Below are 20135 nucleotides of genomic sequence, written 5' to 3'. Positions count from 1 at the left end.
TGAAGTGGGAGATGCTATGGTTAGAGAGTCATTAGCTTCAACTGTTTGATTCAGGACAAAACTGCTGACAATCCTTCAGAATTACAGTGGAACACTGCAACACACTAATACCTGATGGAAATACCAAGCCAGAGTTATGTTGTGCATTGACATTATAAATAGCAGCTTTTGTACATTCACTTCATAAACATGTTCAATGATAGAAGCACATTTTGGGGAAACGGGTATACCAATTTTGCTCATGGCTTTTACATCGAGGATGGTCTTACATCCAAATACTGACTTATTTGTATGCATTTTTCAAGTGAGACATTGGAGAGAATGCAATGCATTTTAGAAAGAACACAGATGCCTTTTAGCTGCATTATAGGAATCATGAGTTTGCAGTTTATCCAATGTTGCATATAGTACAGATCAGCCAATTAAACATCTTCCATGTAGAGAGGGCAACACATGGAATGTAACCGTATGGTCAACAGACCCCCCCGCCCCCCCCTCCTCCCCATGTGTTCAAAAAATTCCCACTATTCAAATCCAATGCTTAAAATATAGCCAATTTAACAAATCTTTAGCTCTTCAAAGAGAATCATGACATTTAAAAAAGGTAGGTATTGACAACTTCATATTGGTAAAACCCCACAAGTTATTACTTCTGCTTATTTTGCAATTATACATTTGAGCAAGCTTTTTTTGGCTGCAGAATCTAACATGCAAGTTTCAAATAATTTGGCCGATTGCAACACTCAGGTTAGAAACTTTAGGGTCATTGAAACAAGTGTGACTAATGTACTAAAGTTAAAATATCCAAGTTACTTTTTCACTTGAATTTTGATATTCAAATTAATATTCTAGATTCAGTTTAACCTACTGGTTCCAACATGTCCACTGTTGGTACTTTTGACTGGACAAACCGGCTCCCAAGTCATCACACCTTGCATTATTACCTAACATCCATATATCAAGACGCATAACATTTAATGTCTTTACTTTGTGCTGTTACAGCGACCAAGTTCTATATGGCCCTCCAAATTGTACAATGAGACAAGAAAGCCAGATACATTCAGTTAACAGTGCGCATTTATTTCATGGTCTGGCGGGGCAAGTCCATCCTCCCATGAAGACATGCAACCAGTAAAACGTATCCCAAAATGAAAACATTCAGTACAAAACAGGACTGTGACTTAAAAAGTTACATATATTTAAAAACCTATTTCACGGAGTTACTAGACTACATTGTTCGTGTCCCTCCCACAAGAAAAAAAGTCAACCACCGATGAGTCAATTTCAAGGTCACTTTAACTTGTATCCATCTGCAAGAAAAGAAACAGACCAACGTTTGTTTAAAATCTTGATGCTGATTACGCTGACAATCTGTAAAATTTAAATGTAGCTTTTAGCCCAATTTTGCTAGATTGATACAGAATCAACTTGACGTAGACGGTTTCCTCCAGAAAACAGAATAGTGGCATCAGATTAAATGAACTCTCAGTCCATGTATCCTCTCAATCCAGTACAATGCTACATACAGGGAGGTCTCTCCTGGCCTCTAAGCAGATTAGCTCTTCCCATCTTGTTAAATGCTTCATACTTTTACTTACAACACAAACTATTCCAGCTCAAAGTGATCAAGAATGAGGGGGCGAATTTAAATTACATTTGCTTCTTTTGAAAATCAGTGAAAAAAAAACCTTTCACACGAGTGGCTGGGGCCTGAATTGCACTGCCTGGAGTTGTGGTGGAGACAGGTTTAATTAAGGCATATCTCTATTCAAGTAATCATCTAATGTGAACGGGTACAGGGAAAAAGGTACTAAGTCAGGTTGCTCATTTGGACAGCTGATGCAAACACAATGGACCAAATAGTGACCTTCTGCATTACTTGGATCCATGGTTGCTTCTCACTCTGCTTAACATAACTTTTCATTTCCACATACTAATTCAATTTCAGTTACTTTTGCTCGCCCAAGTCAAACCCACCCACACAAATCAATTTCATCTGCCAATACCCTGAAGTAAACCTACAGACCCATCACTGGTTGTTAAACTTCTGCCTATTCTTTATTTCTTCCACAAAATGGCTGCTCTGGAAACAAACCCATGATCCAACCTTGGATGAAACCAATATCATGGATTGAAGTAAAACCCATTATCTGCTGACTCTTCCACTGCACTGGCACTCATAACTGCATGTTCCACGTCCAAGCATTTGGGTCATAGCTAACCCGCAAATCTCACTTCAAGCATCCTGCTATTATTCCATTAGAGCTATCATATCTTACCAGGTACATAAAATGCCTCAAAAAAAAACATGAATAGGATAGGGTGCGTAGAACATACGTATAGCCCTCCAAGTCTGCTCTGCAAATCAGTATCATAGTTGATTTTGTAAGAGTCCACTTGCATCCCACCTGCCACTTTAAAGTCAAACCCACCACTTCTGCATTCTGAAATAGAAGAGCCTTTCCTTCAACCTACCTGTCCTTGGAAGCATTACATTTGCTTCCCTAAACTATCAATCCAGCTTCAGCTGTTTCCTCAAGGGATCAACCATAACAAAATTTCCTCTGAATACCAGCAACAGGTATTTTCACAGTAACTTCATTACAAGTTAATGTAGGCCTAGTTGTGACACTAAAACTTAAAATTTAGCTTCTGTTCCTCCCGTAAATAGCACAAAACCTAACAGCATATTTATTACTACCCTGACTTGAGATGCACTGACCAAGCAGCAAGCTCTGGAAGCCTCTTGGTCTGTATGGTTCAGCTTAAGCTTATTGATCAGAATAGTAGCCATCCTCAAATCACTCTCCCCTCTGCCAAATCACACTGACTTTTACACAAGACAAACCCACCACCAGACTCACCCTGGCATTATAAGCGTCCAACTGAGCATCCAGCTCTTCTGCTGAAAGCTGCTGCCTTGGATTCCTTCCACCCCGGCCACCTCTTCCACCTCTGTTACCACCTCTGGATCGTCTGTTTCCACCTCCAAATGCACCACCACGAGTTCGGTTTAATCCTCGATTTCCACTACAATAAAAAAGGAAAGGTGTGCTCATAGGAAAGATCATTGCAAAGGGCCGATGACTCAGCGATAGATTAACATTTTTCCTGCAAAATTTTAACCCACTTACAATATTAAAATGCTACAAGATAAAGCTCAAGAGGGAAAAATACTCACCCAACAAGTGGTCGTCTTTGGGCATCAATTTGTGAGGTAACCAGTTGAATGTTCATTGGTCGCCCTTTTCCCCAACAAGTAGAAAGACAAATGTTAATTGGCAATTCCAACAGTAAATCACATCTTTTGTACAAAAGCAGGTCAGAATATTTACACCAAATACAAACACACTGCAAACAGTCAGAGTTTTTGCTTGTAACAGGGCAGTTATACAACTGGCAGTATCAAAAGCTAGGATTCTGGTCAGCTGAAATTGAACAAAATCCATTTGCCCTCAAAAGAGGGAGGAGAATTTGAATCAAGAAATCTGCCATTATTTTGTTGTTTATCCCTTCATTTATCTGGAGCATTTGAATAAATAGCGACCCTTGGCCTTAATTCTACATAGCTCTGTAGATCTCCATAATTTAGAAATATCAGCAGTCAATACATGCTCCAATATAAAGTGATCACATTAAATTTAAGCTAACAGAGGGCACTTCTAAATTTAAAATCTTTCAATAAGATACACCACCTCTGGGCTACAGAGAAATTCCCATCCACCTTTGTTGAAGGAGCCTAGGCCAATAACAAACCTATGACCCATAGCTGCTTCTCTTAACTTTGTGGTTCAAAGGTAGCCATTTAAGGCACAAAAGTAAACATGTTGAATTCCAGTCCTGCAGCCAAACTCGTGTTTCCTCCAATTAGGAGGAAACTCCAAGGGTCAATAGAAATTTATGCGTCTACCACCTCAAATTCATATTTGCACAGATATGAGAAGTACAACAAGGAAATTTTAAGAATTCTATATCAGACACAGACTTGCAAAATAAAAATAGTGGGATCCAGAAAGCATGCACATATTTTAGAGGGAGGACCTTTTGGAAGACCAAAAACACTTAAACCAACCTAATGAAGTAAAACTGGTGCTGCATTTTAGATTTTATTAATGCTAGTTAAATACTACAAAGTGTTATTTTTATAGCATTTAACTAGCTTTATCACTATACTTTCAACATGGTTGGCATCAAATGCAAAATTCTCAGGATCGTCAAGCTGTTAAGCTAGTGATCTTAAATTGGATTCAAGTTAAAAAGGTACTACAATTTCATTTTATTCAATTCATGCATTCAACAAGACTAAAATTACCATCCAAGGGAACTCCATTATACTGCTTCATTGCCTTCAGAGCATCTGCTTTTCTTTCAAAGTGTACATCTGCTGTGCCCAGGCTGCGACCTGATCTATCATAATGTACAGCTGCTTTCTTCAGTGTCCCAAACTCAGCAAAAAGTTCCTAAAACATCAAAAACAGCATATAGTTCCAAAAGTGCTAAATGAGCAGACATATTTCTCCAGTATGGAGACAATGACAGGGCAAATAAATTTATTCTACTGAAGACCCAATCTTTGACATTAGCTTTCAACATTTTCATATTTCTATTTGCTGTTGCATTTTACACTAGTTTTAACAATTTAGAAATGAAAATGACTTATAGGTAATCCATAAAGCACAAGAAACAGAAACCATGATTTTGTTACCTTTCAAATAAGGGCTCCAAGTTTTAAAAATTGTTGCCCAAGCAGAAGCCAAATGTAGGGCAGTAAGCACAGTGGCAATAGTGCAAATGGGATAGGTTGGAACATGGTCAGTTTAGATCATTCCAAGTCTATGCAGAATGGAAGTACGGAAGACTGAGCAGAAACCGTTCAAGGGTTTTTACACGCCAGCAATTTACACCTTGGACATTTAGCTCCATGATCAAACGCCCAAAAACTAAAAACGGTCATCATGCTGTGGGTACTTCAAACTTGATCTAAACAAATCTAAATACAATTTTTCAAAGAGACATAGAATCTGAAATTGGTGGAATCAGAATCACAGTCATGCATGCTAGAGGTAAAAGGGTTCACAGGTGTGCAGTAGGCAGTAACAGTAAAAAGGGTGGTTAACTCCAATAACTAGCACATGGTTTAGAATGGTGCCAACTGCCCAAGGTTGATTCCCCCTTCAGCTGAGATTGGCTTGGGGACCTGCCTCTCTGCCAAGAGGCACATAATGGCAAACCACCACTGACAAGAACTGGCACAAAGTACCAGAATTGCTAAATGAGGAGACATTTTTCCAGCATAGAAACAATGACAGGGCAAATAAATTTATTCCACTGAAGTCCCAATCTTTGATGTGAGCTTTCAACATATTTCATATTAATTGTTCCAGTCTATCCAGCCTCTCCTTATAACTCAAGGAGAATTATGAGACACTGGATAGACTGGAATTTTTTTCTCTGAAGCATAGGAGGTTAGGGGTGATCTTATAGAGGTCAGTAAATAACAAAGGGTATAATCAGTTAGATAGTCAATATCTTTTTCCAAAGGTAGGGGAGTCTAAGACTAGAGGGCATAAGTTTAAGGTGAGAGACACAAAAAAAAGGTCCAGAAGGGCAATTTTCTCAGGGTGATGAGTGTCTGGAACAAGCTGCCAGAGGGAGTAGTAGAGGCAGGTACAATTTTGTCTTTTGAAAAGCATTTAGACAGTTATATGGGTAAGATGGGTATAGAAGGATATGGGCCAAATGCAGCAAATGGGACTAGCTTAGGAATTTAAAAAGGGGCAGCATGGACAAGTTGGGCTGAAGGGTTCATTTCCATGCTGTAAATTGACTCACTGATCAGGATGAAGTAATGGCTGATGGCCTTGCTTTTGGGCAGAGCACACATGAACAATAAAAATTAACATTTAAATTACTTCCAATACACTGAGAACATAACACCTGCCTAAAAATGCTACTCTGGCAATATCAGAAACAACAGCAGTTTGTGCCAATGTTGAGTAGCGTCATAATAAATAAAATGAAGACGTATTCTGTTTCAGGCCATTCATTCACTTTACTCAATTAGCATCTGATAAAGTACCACATATTAACTATTATAAAATTGAAGCTTATGGGATAAAGGGGCAGTAGCAGCATGGATAGAAAATTGGCTGATTTATTGGAAACAGTTGTTTTTAAAGACACGAAGAGATATCGGATGGAGTTCTCTAGGACTCAGGATTTAAGCCCACTGCAGGTTTTTGATAACACTAATGGCCCAGACATGGTTGTACAGGCAATTTTGAAGTCTGCAGACTGGATTGTCTGGGCGGAGTCAAAATAGTACAATTTTAGGGAGGTGGTGCAAGGAGGATTTGAGATTGCATATGCACAAATTAGATGGTCAAAGGACAGGTTCACAAAAGTAGTTAAGCAAATGGAGGTCCTAGGCTTCATACAACTAGTACAAAATCCAATAAAATTGCGTTCGACCTCTGAGCAAAACCAGCTGTGGGGTAGAGGTTGACAAGAATGGTCCCAGGAATGAGGGATTATGATTAGAGATTGAAGGCGGATTGCACTTTTGCCTGCAGAGAAGGCCAAAGGGATGTGATAGAAGCACTTAATATCATGAAGCATTTAAAAGGAGAGAAACTGTTCTCAATGATTAATTGTGTCCAATTATCATAGAAATCATAGCACCCTACAGTGCAGAAAGAGGCCCTTTGGCCCATCGAGTCTGCACCGAACACAATCCCACCCCCATATCCCTACATATTATACCTACTAATCCCTGGACACTAAGGGGCAATTTCTTAGCATGGCCAATCAACCTAACCTGCACATCTTTGGACTGATTATTCGACTGATTTAATGTGCTTTGCAAAAGAACCGACTCGAGTCAATAGGATTTGGAACTACCCGTTGAGTTGGTGGGTACAAATCAAAGTAGCCAAAGAGAATTGGCTAAGTACTCAAAGAATATGGGAAAATATAGCAAGAATAACTCAGTCTCAGTGGGCTAAATGGCCTCCTTCTGTGCCATATTATTCTACGATTGTTTTGGTATTGCTTTTATCAACCTACAAAAATCAAAGCTCAATCCCAACAACTACAAGTACCGAAAAACATTTTGCAAGAAATGACCGATAGCTACCACTTCACTCACCTGAATATCTGCATCAGACACACCAAAGTCTAAGTTCGACACCAAGAGTTTTCCACCAGTTTCAACCCCACCGCTAGCTCCAAAACCACTGTCAAAAAGGTCATGTTGCCACTTGTCTGGTAGTTGTTTTGGCTATAAGAAAAGAGAGATATACCTCGCTGACTTCCTACATTTTGTTACCCCAAACATTGGTTAATTCACATACCCACCTTCCTATCTCACCATTCCTCCCACTCCCCACTTAAATGAATATATGTAAGGCAAGATTTAGCCACTGTCATAGAAAGTTTAATTACCAAAAAAAGGACATCAACCTTACCTGAGATGGATTAGCTACTTAACACAATGACGCATGTATGTAGTGAAAGTATTGGGTAGCTAATTACATTGTTTCCACTCAGTCCACTAAATTAGTAACAAGTACTCCTGTATACACAATGATAAATGAAATTTAAGCACAGAATCAGATGCAACTGTTTACTTGGTGAGAAATAAATTCACTTATTTATTATCCTACCACTGTTTCCACAGCACATCTCGAACTAAAGCCTGGATTCCTTTTAATAGCCACTAGCCAGATACTTTGGTCTGAAATTCTCCTCAGCTGCTAGTAGCTTCTCCTCCAGCGGCAACAGCTGCAACGCCTCCATCTCTTCCAAGTAGATGCATTCCATTTCTCCACAAATCTTTGAGCAGCATAACAGTCCGAAAAAGGAGCATTTTGCAATGGCTAAGCTCCTTTCAATAGTATTGATTTTTAAAAAAAAGTCTTTTAAAAGTCCAGCATCTGTCAAGCTGCCAGTGAGATACATTTGAAGTGAATGTCCATTCCAGGGGAACTTTTAAGTTAATTGGTCATACAAGTCCACGAAGAGGTAGCTTGCTGCAGTTCTACTCATTCCACGCCATTGTAAATGATTAAAGGAGCGTGAAGTTGCAGTTCTGCTCCGATTTTAAAGAATATAAAAGCGTGAAGTTGCAATTTCTGCTCAATTCAGACATTTTAGAAAATGCAGAAGTATGAAGTTGCTATTGAGAAATTCAGTACTTGACCCGCTGGTGTCTTTATGGAGAGCAGGTCTTTTTTCAGACGTCCTTACAGATGGCGACAATGCAGTTTAATCCTTTGTAAATCCCTTCCTGATAAAGTATGAAAAGGGAGTGAACATTGCTGTGTGTGTGTTGATCCAACGCCGGCGACATCTTTGTGCTTGGTTTGGCCGCCATTTTAGCTCCTGAAGAATTGGCGGCTTCCATCGATGGAGCTCGGAGTCAGATACAAAACATTTTATATATATGTGTGTGTATATATAATAGGGATATAGAGATTTAGAAAATAAAACACCGCATCCACTTTCATCCTGCCAGACACTCCTCCGTCCAAATCCAAGAGACTCGGTCCAGCAATCCGTCATGTTCAAATTCTCTTTTCTTCCGACTCTCTCCGGTGTGAAAACTGGGGGCCCGGGACTCGTTTTAAAAATTAATGGGACAAAAAAAAATCTTTTTTTAAAATCTATAACGGCTCCAATATGGCGCCGCTGTGTTACGGTTCAAAATTTGAACCGAAAAATAAATCACTTCCAAAAGAAAAAACAAAACAAAAACCTATTAATGATTTTTTTCCTCTCTCATTCTCTGGATTTAAATGCAACACATTTTTGATTTTTTTTAAAATCAATCTCTCTCTCTCTCTCTTTTTAAACCCGCGGTCGCTTCCTACCCTGCTGTACGGAGCCGGTCGGTTTCTTCCCCGGATTGCACTCTGTCTGTTGCGCATGAGGCCTACAGCCAGGCCCCCCGCCCCAGCTCCGCCGCGGCCTCCCGCTGCTCCTCGGCCGGCCAGGCCACCTCGGCCTGCTCCCCGGCCCATCCCGCCGCCTCCACCACCACCACCTCCACCTCCTCCGCCGCCGCCTCCTCCTCCACCACCCCGGCCGCCTCGGCCACCGCGGCCGCCCGGGCTCTTCTGCCGGTTGAGTTTGATGATGTCGTCCAGGGACATGTCGAGTTTGTCGCCCATTTTTTCCTCTCGAGAAACTTTCCTCCTCCCTCCCCTTTTCACCTCACAACGGGAGGAGTTTTTTTTTCCTAAACAGACGAGGGTTTTATTTATAAGCTAGTTCTTCAGTTCTTAAGAAAGGAACCTTTTCTTTTGGGTGACCGTTTGTTGCGGCGAGTTTTTATTTTTAAATTAATAACTAAAACTCTCTCAGCTTTGCCTGCGGCGCCGCACGTTAGAAACTCGGTAATGGCGGCTTTAAGGACAGAGCGGGCGGCGGCGGCGGCACCGTCTACTGCGCCTGCGCCGCACGATGCCACACGTCACAATGGAACTCGTCACCGCCATTGGATTGGACCAATGGGCGAACGGGGATGCTGCCAGTGAGCGGCGGCGGCGGGCGGGCCATTCATAAAGAGGCGGTTTGGCGCCTTTCCCAAGGAGTGGAATGACCTGACGTCAGAGGGCTCCCGCCCCGCCACTCTGTCCCGGGCTGTCCCGCTGAGTTGGCTCAACTCGCAGCATTGGCAACATGCCAACTATCACCAGGACTGGAAAATCTGACATTAAAATAGCATCTTGTGGAGAGTGTCAACGTAGAAACCTTACAATGTAGAAGAAGACCATTCGGCCCATTGAGGCTGCACCGACCACAATCCTACCCAGACTTTAGCCCTGTAACTCCATGTATTTACCCTGCTGGTCCCCTGACACTGAGGGACAATTTAGCATAGCCGATCCACCTAACCCCGCACACCTTTGGAGAGTGGGAGGAAACCCCCACGGACACAGGGTAAATGTGTAGACTCCTACAATTAACACTGCAATTAAATTACTGTGAAAATCCCCTAGTCGCCACACTCCAGTGCCTGTTTGGGTACAGGGAGAGAGTCTTTAGCATGGCCAATGCACCTAACCAGCACATCTTTCAGACTGTGGGAGGAAACCGGAGCACCCGGAGAAAACCCACACAGACATGGGGGGAATATGCAGACTCTGTACTGACAGTGACCCAAGCCGGGACTTGAACCTGAGTCCCTGGCACTGTGAGGCAGCAGTGCTAACCATTGTGCCACCGTGCCATCCCATTACTGACCCTTCATCAGAACCAGGGAAAGTTAGAAATGTCATAGATTTTAAGTGAAAGGTGGGAGAAAGAACAGACGTGAAGGTTTGTGATAGAGTGGAGTGGTAGGGGAGATTCCTGCTTGAACCCTACAGAAGGATCATCAATCACAGAATCCCTACAGTGCCAAAGAGGCCATTCGGCCTGTTGAGTCCAACTGTTTGACCCAGTATCTTACCCAGTCTCTCTTCCTGCTCTATTCCTGTAACCCACATTTATCATGACTAATCCACCTTTTGATTTTAATTTGATTTGATTTCATTTATTATTGTCAATTATATTAGTCTACAGTGAAAAATATTGTTTCTCACAAACAAAGCAAACTATACATAGAGAAGGTAACGAGAAAGTGCAGAATTTAGAGTTACAATCACAGCTAGGGTGTAGTGAAAGATCAACATAGTGCAAGATAGGTCCATTCAAAAGACTGATGACAGCAAGGAAGAAGCTGATCTTGAGTAGAGTGGTATGTATCCTTAGACTTTTGTATCTTTTTCCCGACAGAAGAAAGTGAAAGAGAGAATGTCTGGAGACGTGTGGTCCATAATTATGCTGGCTGCCTTTCTGAGGCAGCGGGAAGTGTGGACAGTGTCAATGGATGGTTTGAGTGATGGACTGGGCTTTGTTCATGACTCTTTGTAGTTTCTTGTGGTCTTGGACAGAGCAAGAGCTGTACCAAGCTCTGATATAACCAGAAAGAGTGCTTTCTATGGTGCATGTAGCAGACATGCCAAATTTCCTTAGCCTTCTGAGGAAGTAGAGGCATTGGTGGGCTTTCTTAACTATGGTGTTGGCATGGAGGGACCAGGACAGGTTGTTGGTAATCTGGACACCTAAAATTCTGAAGGTCTTGATCATTTCTACTTCATGTAAACAGCGGCATGCCCTCCATTATGCTTCCTGAAGTGGATGACTATCACCTTTGTTTTGTGGACATTGAGGGAGAGATTATCGTCATCACATCAGTTCACCAGATTCTCCATCTCTTTCCTGTACTCTGTCTCGTCATTATTTGAGATCTGACCCATGACAGTGATGTCATCAGCTAACTTGAAAATCTAGTTGAAGGGGAATTTGGCCATACCAGCGTAGGTGTGTATGGAGTAGAGTAAGGAGCTGAGGACACAGCCATGTGGGGCACCGGTGTTGAGGATGATCATGGAGGAGGTGTTGTTGCCTATCCTTACTGATTGCGGCCTGTGGGTTAGGAAGTTCAAGACGCAATTGCAGAGAGAGGAGGCCATGGAGTTTGGAGAAGAGTTTCATGGGAATAATAGTGTTCAAAGCTGAGCTGTAGTCAATAAATAGGAGTTTGATATAGGTGTCCTTGTTATCTAGGTGTTCCAGGGTTGAGTGCAGGGAGGGTGATGACATCTGCTGTGGAGTTGTTGCAGTGGTAGGCAAACTGGGAGGCTAGAATTGATTCCTGCTATGACTAACCTTTCAATGCGCTTCATAATGATGGATGTTGGAGCCACCGATGTCATTAAGGCATGTTACTTGGCTTTTCTTTGGTACCAGTATGATGGTCGTCTCCTTGAAGTAGATAGGGACCTCAGATTGGTATAAAGAGAGGTTGAAGCTGTCTGCAAATACCCCCACAAGCTGGTCCATGCAGGGTCTGAGCTCTTAACTGGGTACGCCATCCAGGCAGTCGCTTGCATTGATTGACCTTTGAGAATGCTGATCTGACATCTGCAATGGTGACCTTGGGTACAGATTGGGTACAGTGACCTTGGGTAGCATGGCCAATCCACCTAGCCTGCACATCTTTGGACTGTGGGAGGAAACCCACAGAGACATGGGGGAGAATATGCAAACTCCACACAGACAGTCCCCAGCACATCTTTCAGACTGTGGGAGGAAACCGGAGGACCCGGAGAAAACCCAGAATTGAACCCAGGCCCCAGGTTCTGCATCCTATCTTGAAAGCAATATGTGTGAATCTTACTGTTTCACCTGGGAGGAATGCTTGAGGTCTTGGATAGTGAGAAGAGATGAGGCAAAAAGGCAAATGTTGCATCTCCTGTGCTGTCATGGGGAGGGGAGGGAGTGTTAGGAATTGGACAGGATATTGCAGAGGGAACAATCCCTCTAGAATGCTGAAAGGGGAGGGAAGGGAAAATGTGTTTGGCAGTGACAGCAAGCTGACAAAGATAGCTAAGGGTGATCCATTGACTATGAAGGCTAATGGGATAGAAGATGTGGAAAAGAGGAACTCTGTCATGCTTCTGGGAGGGAGGGGAACAGAGTAAGAGCAGGGGTCCTTGAAACAGAATTGGATGTTCAGCAGTAGTTATTATCCTTACTGATTGCAGGTTAGGAAGTTCAGGATCCAGTCGCAAAAGGAAGAACAGTGCCCCAGGCCACGGATGAGTTTTGTTGGAATAATCATGTTGAAGGCTGAGCAGTAGTCGATACATAGGAGTCTGACATAGGTGTCCTTGTTACAAGGTGTTCCAGGTTTGAGGGCCAGAGAGATGGCCTCTGCTGTGGACCTATTGCAGCGGTAGGTGAACTGTAGTGGATCCAGGAAATCTGGAAGGTTGGAATTGATTTGTGCTATGACTAACCTTTCGAACCTTAAAAAATAGCCACACCTCATAGAACATGGCTTAACCTTTTGATGGCGTTTCTAACAGAGAGTAGAGAAGATGGAGTTCTCACAGATCAGTTGTGATTACTAGCACTGAGCAGGTGGGGAATGGAGTGTACCACATACCCTGTGAGGGAGCAGTCATTGACAGGCTGTAACTTTAGGATCTCCACATTATTTAAATTCCAAAATTACTGTCAAATTGAGAGGGTGGCTTTGTGTCAGTTTGCTATTATAAACCCTGCAAATCACTCATGTTTATCTCTTTCATTCTCTACAGATGCTTTCTGATGTGAAGGTCTTCCATGGATTGAGTTATAAGGAGAGGCTGAATAGACTTTTTTCTCTAGAGCATAAGAGGCTGAGAGGTGACCTTATAGAGGTTTATAAAATAATAAGGGGCATAGACAAGGTAGATAGTCAATATCTTTCCCCAAAGGTAGGAGAGAGGGCATTGGTTTAAGGTGAGAGGGGAGAGATACAAAAGTGTCCAGAGGGGCAATTTTTTCATGCAGAAGATGGTGAGTGTCTGGAACAAGCTGCCAGAGGTAGTAGTAGAGGTGGGTACAAATTTATCTTTTAAAAAGCATTTAGATAATTACATGGTACGATGAGGATAGAAGGATATGGGCCAAATGCGGGCAATTGGGATTAGTTTAGGGTTTTAAAAAAAGGCAGCATGGACAAGTTGGGCCAAGGGGCCTGTTTCCATGCTGTAAACCTCTATGACTTTATGACACCCCATTTAGTTTTATTTCACCGTTCTGTATCTGCAATATTTTGCCTTTGTTCATTTAACTTATTAACTTTCCTTTGTTTTACTTATAATTTGAGAGTTTAGCATATGGCCATCACTAACTCCCCCTCCATTTAGTCACCAGTTGATAATTATTGTCATCAATTAGCTATCAATTTAACATAAAGACTCCCTTTCAAAGGGACACATATTTACAGTTAGAACAAAAAAAAATCACATTAGATGAAAATGTTGTTAGCAATGTTGACTATACACACTGGCTCCTCAGGCGTCCACCAGTCACAGAAGGCCCAAGCATACCGGCAGACACCATATTCTAAAGATGGGCTAGTTAGGTGAATTGGTCATTCTCAATTGCCCCTCAGTGTCAGGGGGATTAGCAGGATAAACACATAGAGTTACGGTGATAGAACCTGGGTGGGATTGTTGTCAGTGCAGGGTCAATGGGCCAAATGGCCTCTTTCTGCATTGTAGGGATTCAACGATTCCTACTCCAGGGATACCATAGAAGAGAGGGAGGCAGTCAGACCATTTCACTCTGTCAATTGCTTGCTACCTGGAACTACTAATTTCTGCTAAAAGACAGCCTGAACTCAATCCCCTCTCTTGCTGGTTGTTTATACTGAGTGCCATTACTTCCATCCCACCCAGAGGGCCAAGGGTACAATGAGCAAACCCATACGTGACATCCTCTGTGACTGCAGCTTTTTGTCAACATTCAGTTCACCTCCCAGGATCTCTCTTCTACTATTTGCAATCGTAACTGGCACAATTCCAGCATTGCGCAGGATCTATTATCAACACCTCAGCTGGAATGTTCTGCCCATTCACACTGTGTGCCACCGCTGCATTTGAGGATGGAGAATTTGGCGCTCAGCCAAATGTCCGTTCGCTGCGGTGTGACCAGAGAATCCTGGTGGCGTGCATGGCTGGAAAATTCCGGCCCTCCTCTTCATTGGAGTTTAGAAGAATGAGAGGTGATCTTATTGAGACATGGAATTCTCAGGAGCTTGACAATGTCAAGAAGCTTAAATAAAGTAGAGATTTAAGATTTGGATAAACTAAAGATGAAAGGTGCTTGGATAAAATAAAGTTTGAAGATGGGATAAAAGAAGAATTGATAAAGAAGACAGCTGTCAGGAGAGGTTCTTATATGCAAATTAGCTTAGGCGTAGGGTAAACAGATACCTACTTACGTGCAGTGGGGAACAATAGAGTATAAATTTTAGATGTTGAATCTGTAAGAAAGGTGAGTTCAAAGTGGAGATACAAGGATACAGTTTACACTTATGTGCTAAAAACTTGGTTTCTAAGGCAGGTTGTTCAGATAGAAGGAGATCAAAATGGATACATGGTATATCAGCTCTATTGTGAAGAGGATAAGAGAGAACAGAAACAGTTCATAAGCAGTTATGACCGTAGCTGTACCCAGCTGGACTGAAAATCTCAGCCAGGAAGCAGAATTCTAGGCTGAAAGCTGCTGGTTTCAAAACATCAGAGAAAAACTACACTGAACCAATACCGTCTTCCTAAAGTTAAAGATAACTCATGGCTGGTAACCATTTACTGAATTTACCTCATAGAGCTATACTCATTTTGGGCCAAGGGACATTTCTCAGAATTTGGGCCATAAATAGGAACAGGGCCACTTTCAGAGTATTGTGTCTACATTGTTAGCCATTATTGTTCTTAAATGTACCCTTGTTGTGTATTGTGGTCTTTCTCATTGTGTGTTTTTACATATTCAAAATTCTTTATTTAAATGGCTACAACAAGACTGTGCCTTTCCTCGTTGGTTTGCATAATCTTTCCTCATATTATACCAAATTGAAAAAATACATTCTTAAGAACCTCTGTTCTAAGTTACCTTTCTGGGTCTTGGGATACCCTCATATTTAACAACAGGATAGATGCCAAAAGGTTCTTAAGGGTTATGGGGATAAGGCAGGAAAGTGGACTTGAGGATTATCATATCAGATCAGTCATGATCTCATTGAATGGTGAAGCTACTTGATGGGCCTAATAGCCTACTTCTGCTTCTACACATTATGGTCTTATTTATATCATATGATTTGTTAACACCACCACAAACCTTCTATGTAATTTAGTTATCTACTTCTCCCTTGCCAAATCAAAGACTATTGCCAGACTGTCCCATTGCCGAAATAAGCCCCAATCTCAAAATTGAAGTCATCCTTTTTGGTTCCCCCGTGTAGCCTCTGATTTCCACCCCCCCCCCCCTCCAATATTCTGCCTTGGCTACCATCCCAGATTAAATCATGAAACGTGGAGTTGTTCTGCTTCTCAACTCCAAGCGGAAGTGTGCTGCTTTCATTCACCTTTGTGACAATGCCCCACCTCCTCCCCTCCACCTTACAAATTCTGACACCATGTCTTTGATATCTGACAATTCAATTTCTTGAATGATATGTGTCCTTTTCTGGGCCAATATGCACCCTCCTGTCATCCCAATACTTCCATAGCCTCACCTCTCCTTATCTCTGCAACTTACCCCTCCAACCTCACACTCCCCCAATTCTTGTATATCCCTGATTTTAATTGCTCCACCGTTGACATCCATGCCTTCAGCTGCTTAGACTCTAAGTATTGAAACATCGTCCCTAAACTTCTCTGCCCTGTGTCCTTTTTCCCATCCTTTAAGACATTCTTTGAACACTACCTTTTTTGCTCTGTCCTAATCTAGTCTTGGTGCCAAGTATTGATTGCTAATCAGCCTTGCAAAGTGCCTTGTGACTTTCTTACCATCAAAAGCAAGTTGTGTTTTTCCTCAAGTACTCTCTATATCTTAGTGTTAGGAAATAGAGATCATTTAAATGACATTTGATTGTATTGTGTGTTAAGCTTACTTTGTGTTTCTGTATTTGCATGCTAAGAAAGGGTTAAAACTTTAGTTTTGCTTCATGTTACATTGGCACAGTGGTTAGCATTGCTGCCTCACAGCACCAGGGACACGGTTCAATTCCCGGCTTGGGTCACTGTTTGTGTGGAGTCTGCACATTCTCCCTGTGTCTGCGTGGGTTTCCTCCGGGAGCTCTGTTTCCTTCCACAGTCCAAGAATGGCAGGGTAGGTGGACTGGCCATGCTACATTCTCACTCAATATATCTAAACAGGTGCCAGAATGTGGCAGTTAGGGGATTTTCACGGTAACTTCATTGCAGTATTAATGTAAACCTACATGACACTGATAAATAAACTTAAAACAAAAATTGTCAAACAAAAGTGCCTGCGTGTCTATAATTTAGTTTCACTTTAAACTTTACCTGCATTGTAATCAAGATTTTTCAATGTAAAAAAAAGTTACAGTCTTTAGAAAACACTAAGCTGTGGCTTAGCAACCAGGGGCCAACACTAAAAAGCAGGAGCATTTGAGTTCAGTTGGAACTAAGTAACTGAGAAGCAAGAAGCTTTCCACAGAAAGCTGCCAGTACAGGCAGGACAATGCAGTGAGCCTGAAAGCAAGTTCTAGAAGTTATTGAATAGAAATTTCCAAAAATCATGAAAATTAAAAGAAAAAAGTTTCAGGAAGACTGAAGACAAAGGGACAAAGAAATCTGACCAAGGTACTGATCATTTATTTTAAAGGGGCAGAGAGAGGCTTCTAGTTAAAGACAGCTGCAAAGTGCAGACTTGGAAAAGTCGGCTAGTGAGAAGCCACACATTTGAAATAATCCTATGGATGGTGCATGATTTTTTTCTTCTAAATCATGTTTTCTGCAATTGTAAGCAGGTCTTTTTGGCCTCAGTTGTTTTCTGATTATGACATTGGTCTGTCTGGAGGAGTCTTTTTATTGTTGCTTAAACAGGGGTTTGTTTATTTCTATTGGGCTGTTTATGACTCTGCATTGTTCGGAGAAAAACTGGTTGGCAGGTCAGGTGACAGGACCTCTTTCGTTTTCAGCTTGAGTTGCTATTTAGTTTGGTTTTAGAATGGACATTAAGTTGGAAAGAACTCCCTTTCTCTCTCTTTCTCTGTCTCTCTCTCCCTGGCTTTGGAAATTCTGCTGTCATCTGAAAGCAAGGCTTTGCCTTTCTGAAGGGGGAAATCTGCTGTTGGTGGCTTGCCTAGAGCTCTAGTGTTTTGGGAAGCTGTTGCGACATCAAAACTGTTCTGAGTCCATCCAGAGAACTGCAGACTTCACCCGAAGGACTCAATTCCAGTATCACGTGAGCATTAGTCTTTGCTGCGTTAAATCTGTTTGAAGGGTCTTTATATATGGGATTGGTTTGACTGGGACAGTTCCTATATTTGTTAAGGTCTATACATTATCATGGTTGTTTTGGTGTCGTTTGTGTTGTGAAGTTAGTGTTTGCAAAATTATAATACAATTGTAAAAATGCTAAGAGCAGACAGCACTGCATAGTCTAAAATATAGTTTTTTTTGGGTGCAAAAATCCAGCACAGTCTGAAACAAAGTATCAGGGCAAAAACAGCAGGGTTATCTTGGTAACAGACTTTAGGTGTTTGAATCAGATTGTTTTTGAATTTTAACCAATCAGTTTGAAATAGGCATTGGAATAGCAGTAGCCTATCAGAGTTGAATTTTGATGTTTTGATAACCTATAAACCAATCCTATTGTGGGGTTTTTGGTTTGTTATAGTGGGTATTGATCAGCCCCTAGCTCCAGAAAAAGGCCAGAATACCATCTGCCATCGATTGCCACAGATCTCGGTTGGAGAGAGAGATGTAGACATCAATTGTCTCTGTCAGTGTAACAGCTGCATTTATGTCTTAAGAGAAAGCCTCATCCCGATCGTAAAAGAACAACAGAAGAACAGAAGGAAGAAGAAATCAGCAAAGAAGAAAGAAGACTCTGGAAGACTACAAACCTGGTTGACATTAGAGTAACTAAAAATTTTATTTGTTTCTTTCGTTAATAAGTGGGAATTGTAATCATCTAAACAGCATTCCATTAGAATAGTGGTTTGTTAATAGTTTAGTTAACCTGTTCACTGTTAGTTAGGTAAAATAAAGTGTTACTTGTTTCAGTTAAAGAGAGTGTTAGGTAGTTATTTTGATTTAACCACTAAAATTGCTGAAGACAGATTGTATTATTTCTCACATACTCTTTAATAGATTATGAAGAGAAGAACTGCTCTTTGAATGGTTGAGTGTTAGTTCTCTGAGAGAAGATCACCCTCCTCTTCATAACATTTATATTTGATAGAAGTTTTTAATATCCTTACTAAACTTTGTTTGATAAAAGCTCACTAGTAGGTCATTTGAATCATACCTGAAGTAAAACCTATCATGCTTATCTAAGTCAAATTCAAGATGCAAAACCTATGATCCAGGCGGGCTCCATAAAACACATTGGAGTTTCTGACCTGAATTATGACAGGTGACATCTTAATACAGTGTGTATAACAGTGGTGTTCTGTTGGCGTAGCTGTGTATTTAAGAGATTGCGTGGAAATTTGAATGTATATTTTGAATCCAGGACAGAGGAATACCAAAAGGAGAGGTTGGAATCCTGGAAGTGGATCCTTGGTGAAGGCATTTTTAAAATTTCATTCGTGGGACATGCATGTTGCTGGCTGGCCAGCATTTATTACCCATCACCAATTGTCCTTGAGAAGCTGGTGGTGAGCTACCTTCTTGAAACACTGCAGTAACATGCTGCAAAATAAAATTTTCTGTTGGAGAAGGTTTTAAAGTGTGTTGAGAATGGAGTTTGGAAACCCTGATATGAAAGCCAGGGTTCCAGTGAGACCAGTTGTGTAGTTATTGAGGAATCCACAGAAGTTGTATTGGATGGCATCTGTCATTTACTTTCAGAGTGTGATGTGTCTGGCCATATTTCACCTATTGGTTTACATGGACTGTGTACTTACTGAGTATATTAGAGTATAAGATAGATTATAACTTGGGTTATCCTCATAAATCTGTATATAACTGTAAAGGTATAGCTGGGTGAAGGATTAGTGTATTATAGTTAATCTTCTCTTGTTGAATAAATGTTTTATCCTTCTGTTAGAAGTTAATTGGCTGTCCTGTGACTCTGTTCCTCTACATAGCTAAACAAAAAATACAAGGTACAATCTACCGAGCTGGGATTATAACACTAATTCAAATCTTTGCATGGCCCTTACTGATAATCTCCCACCTACCTTCTATTCTTATGGCCTTCACTCCATTCTCTTTCTCTCACCACCAGCACCATCATTACAAGTTGCACAGTAAAGTCGATGAGGAACTAAGTAAAGCAGTTGCAACAAATGGTAGTGCGAGCTGATTTCTTTTGCACTTATTTATTGTTTTTAATATATTTCACACAATTGTACTGGTTAATGTTAAACTTTTAATCATGATTTGTTGGTTCAATTCGGTCAAGGGTCAAGTTCTGCAGTGATCTTCTTTCCAAAACTGGACTCGGAATCACACTGAGTGATGATTAATGGAGAGTGATGCTGATAATGGGGACTGTGAGTTGGTGATGGAAATCTAAAACTATTTAGAAAGCATTTCATTGAATAAACCAATAGT

The 20135-nt window shown here is 41.3% G+C and overlaps 1 protein-coding gene across 1 annotated transcript; it reads right to left on the bottom strand.

Annotated features, from left to right (window-relative positions):
* Window positions 1-1059: 1059 nt before the first annotated feature.
* On the bottom strand, window positions 1060-9447 carry alyref (Aly/REF export factor). The gene is made up of 6 exons (XM_080209434.1): window positions 8871-9447; window positions 7148-7279; window positions 4313-4460; window positions 3182-3245; window positions 2865-3030; window positions 1060-1310 (listed from the first exon to the last, which is right to left on the bottom strand). Exons 1-6 carry the CDS (start codon window positions 9168-9170, stop codon window positions 1296-1298), a joined length of 825 nt encoding a protein of 274 aa, XP_080065560.1. The 5' UTR covers window positions 9171-9447; the 3' UTR covers window positions 1060-1295.
* Window positions 9448-20135: the final 10688 nt, after the last annotated feature.

The sequence above is a fragment of the Carcharhinus amblyrhynchos genome, chromosome 21 (assembly GCF_965287045.1).
Source record: "Carcharhinus amblyrhynchos chromosome 21, sCarAmb.v2.hapA, whole genome shotgun sequence".
Taxonomy (NCBI): domain Eukaryota; kingdom Metazoa; phylum Chordata; class Chondrichthyes; order Carcharhiniformes; family Carcharhinidae; genus Carcharhinus; species Carcharhinus amblyrhynchos.
The sequence above is the reverse complement of the archived record's forward strand: the minus strand, read 5'-3'. Positions and strand labels throughout refer to the sequence as shown.

Coding starts and splice junctions, on each gene's coding strand:
- alyref (XM_080209434.1), bottom strand. CDS start 9,170: ATGGGCGACAAACTCGACATGTCCCTGGACGACATCATCAAACTCAAC. Junction 7,280..8,870: donor GACCGGCTCCGTACAGCAGG/GTAGGAAGCGAC, acceptor CTTTTCTTATAG/CCAAAACAACTACCAGACAA. Junction 4,461..7,147: donor TGTCTGATGCAGATATTCAG/GTGAGTGAAGTG, acceptor TTGATGTTTTAG/GAACTTTTTGCTGAGTTTGG.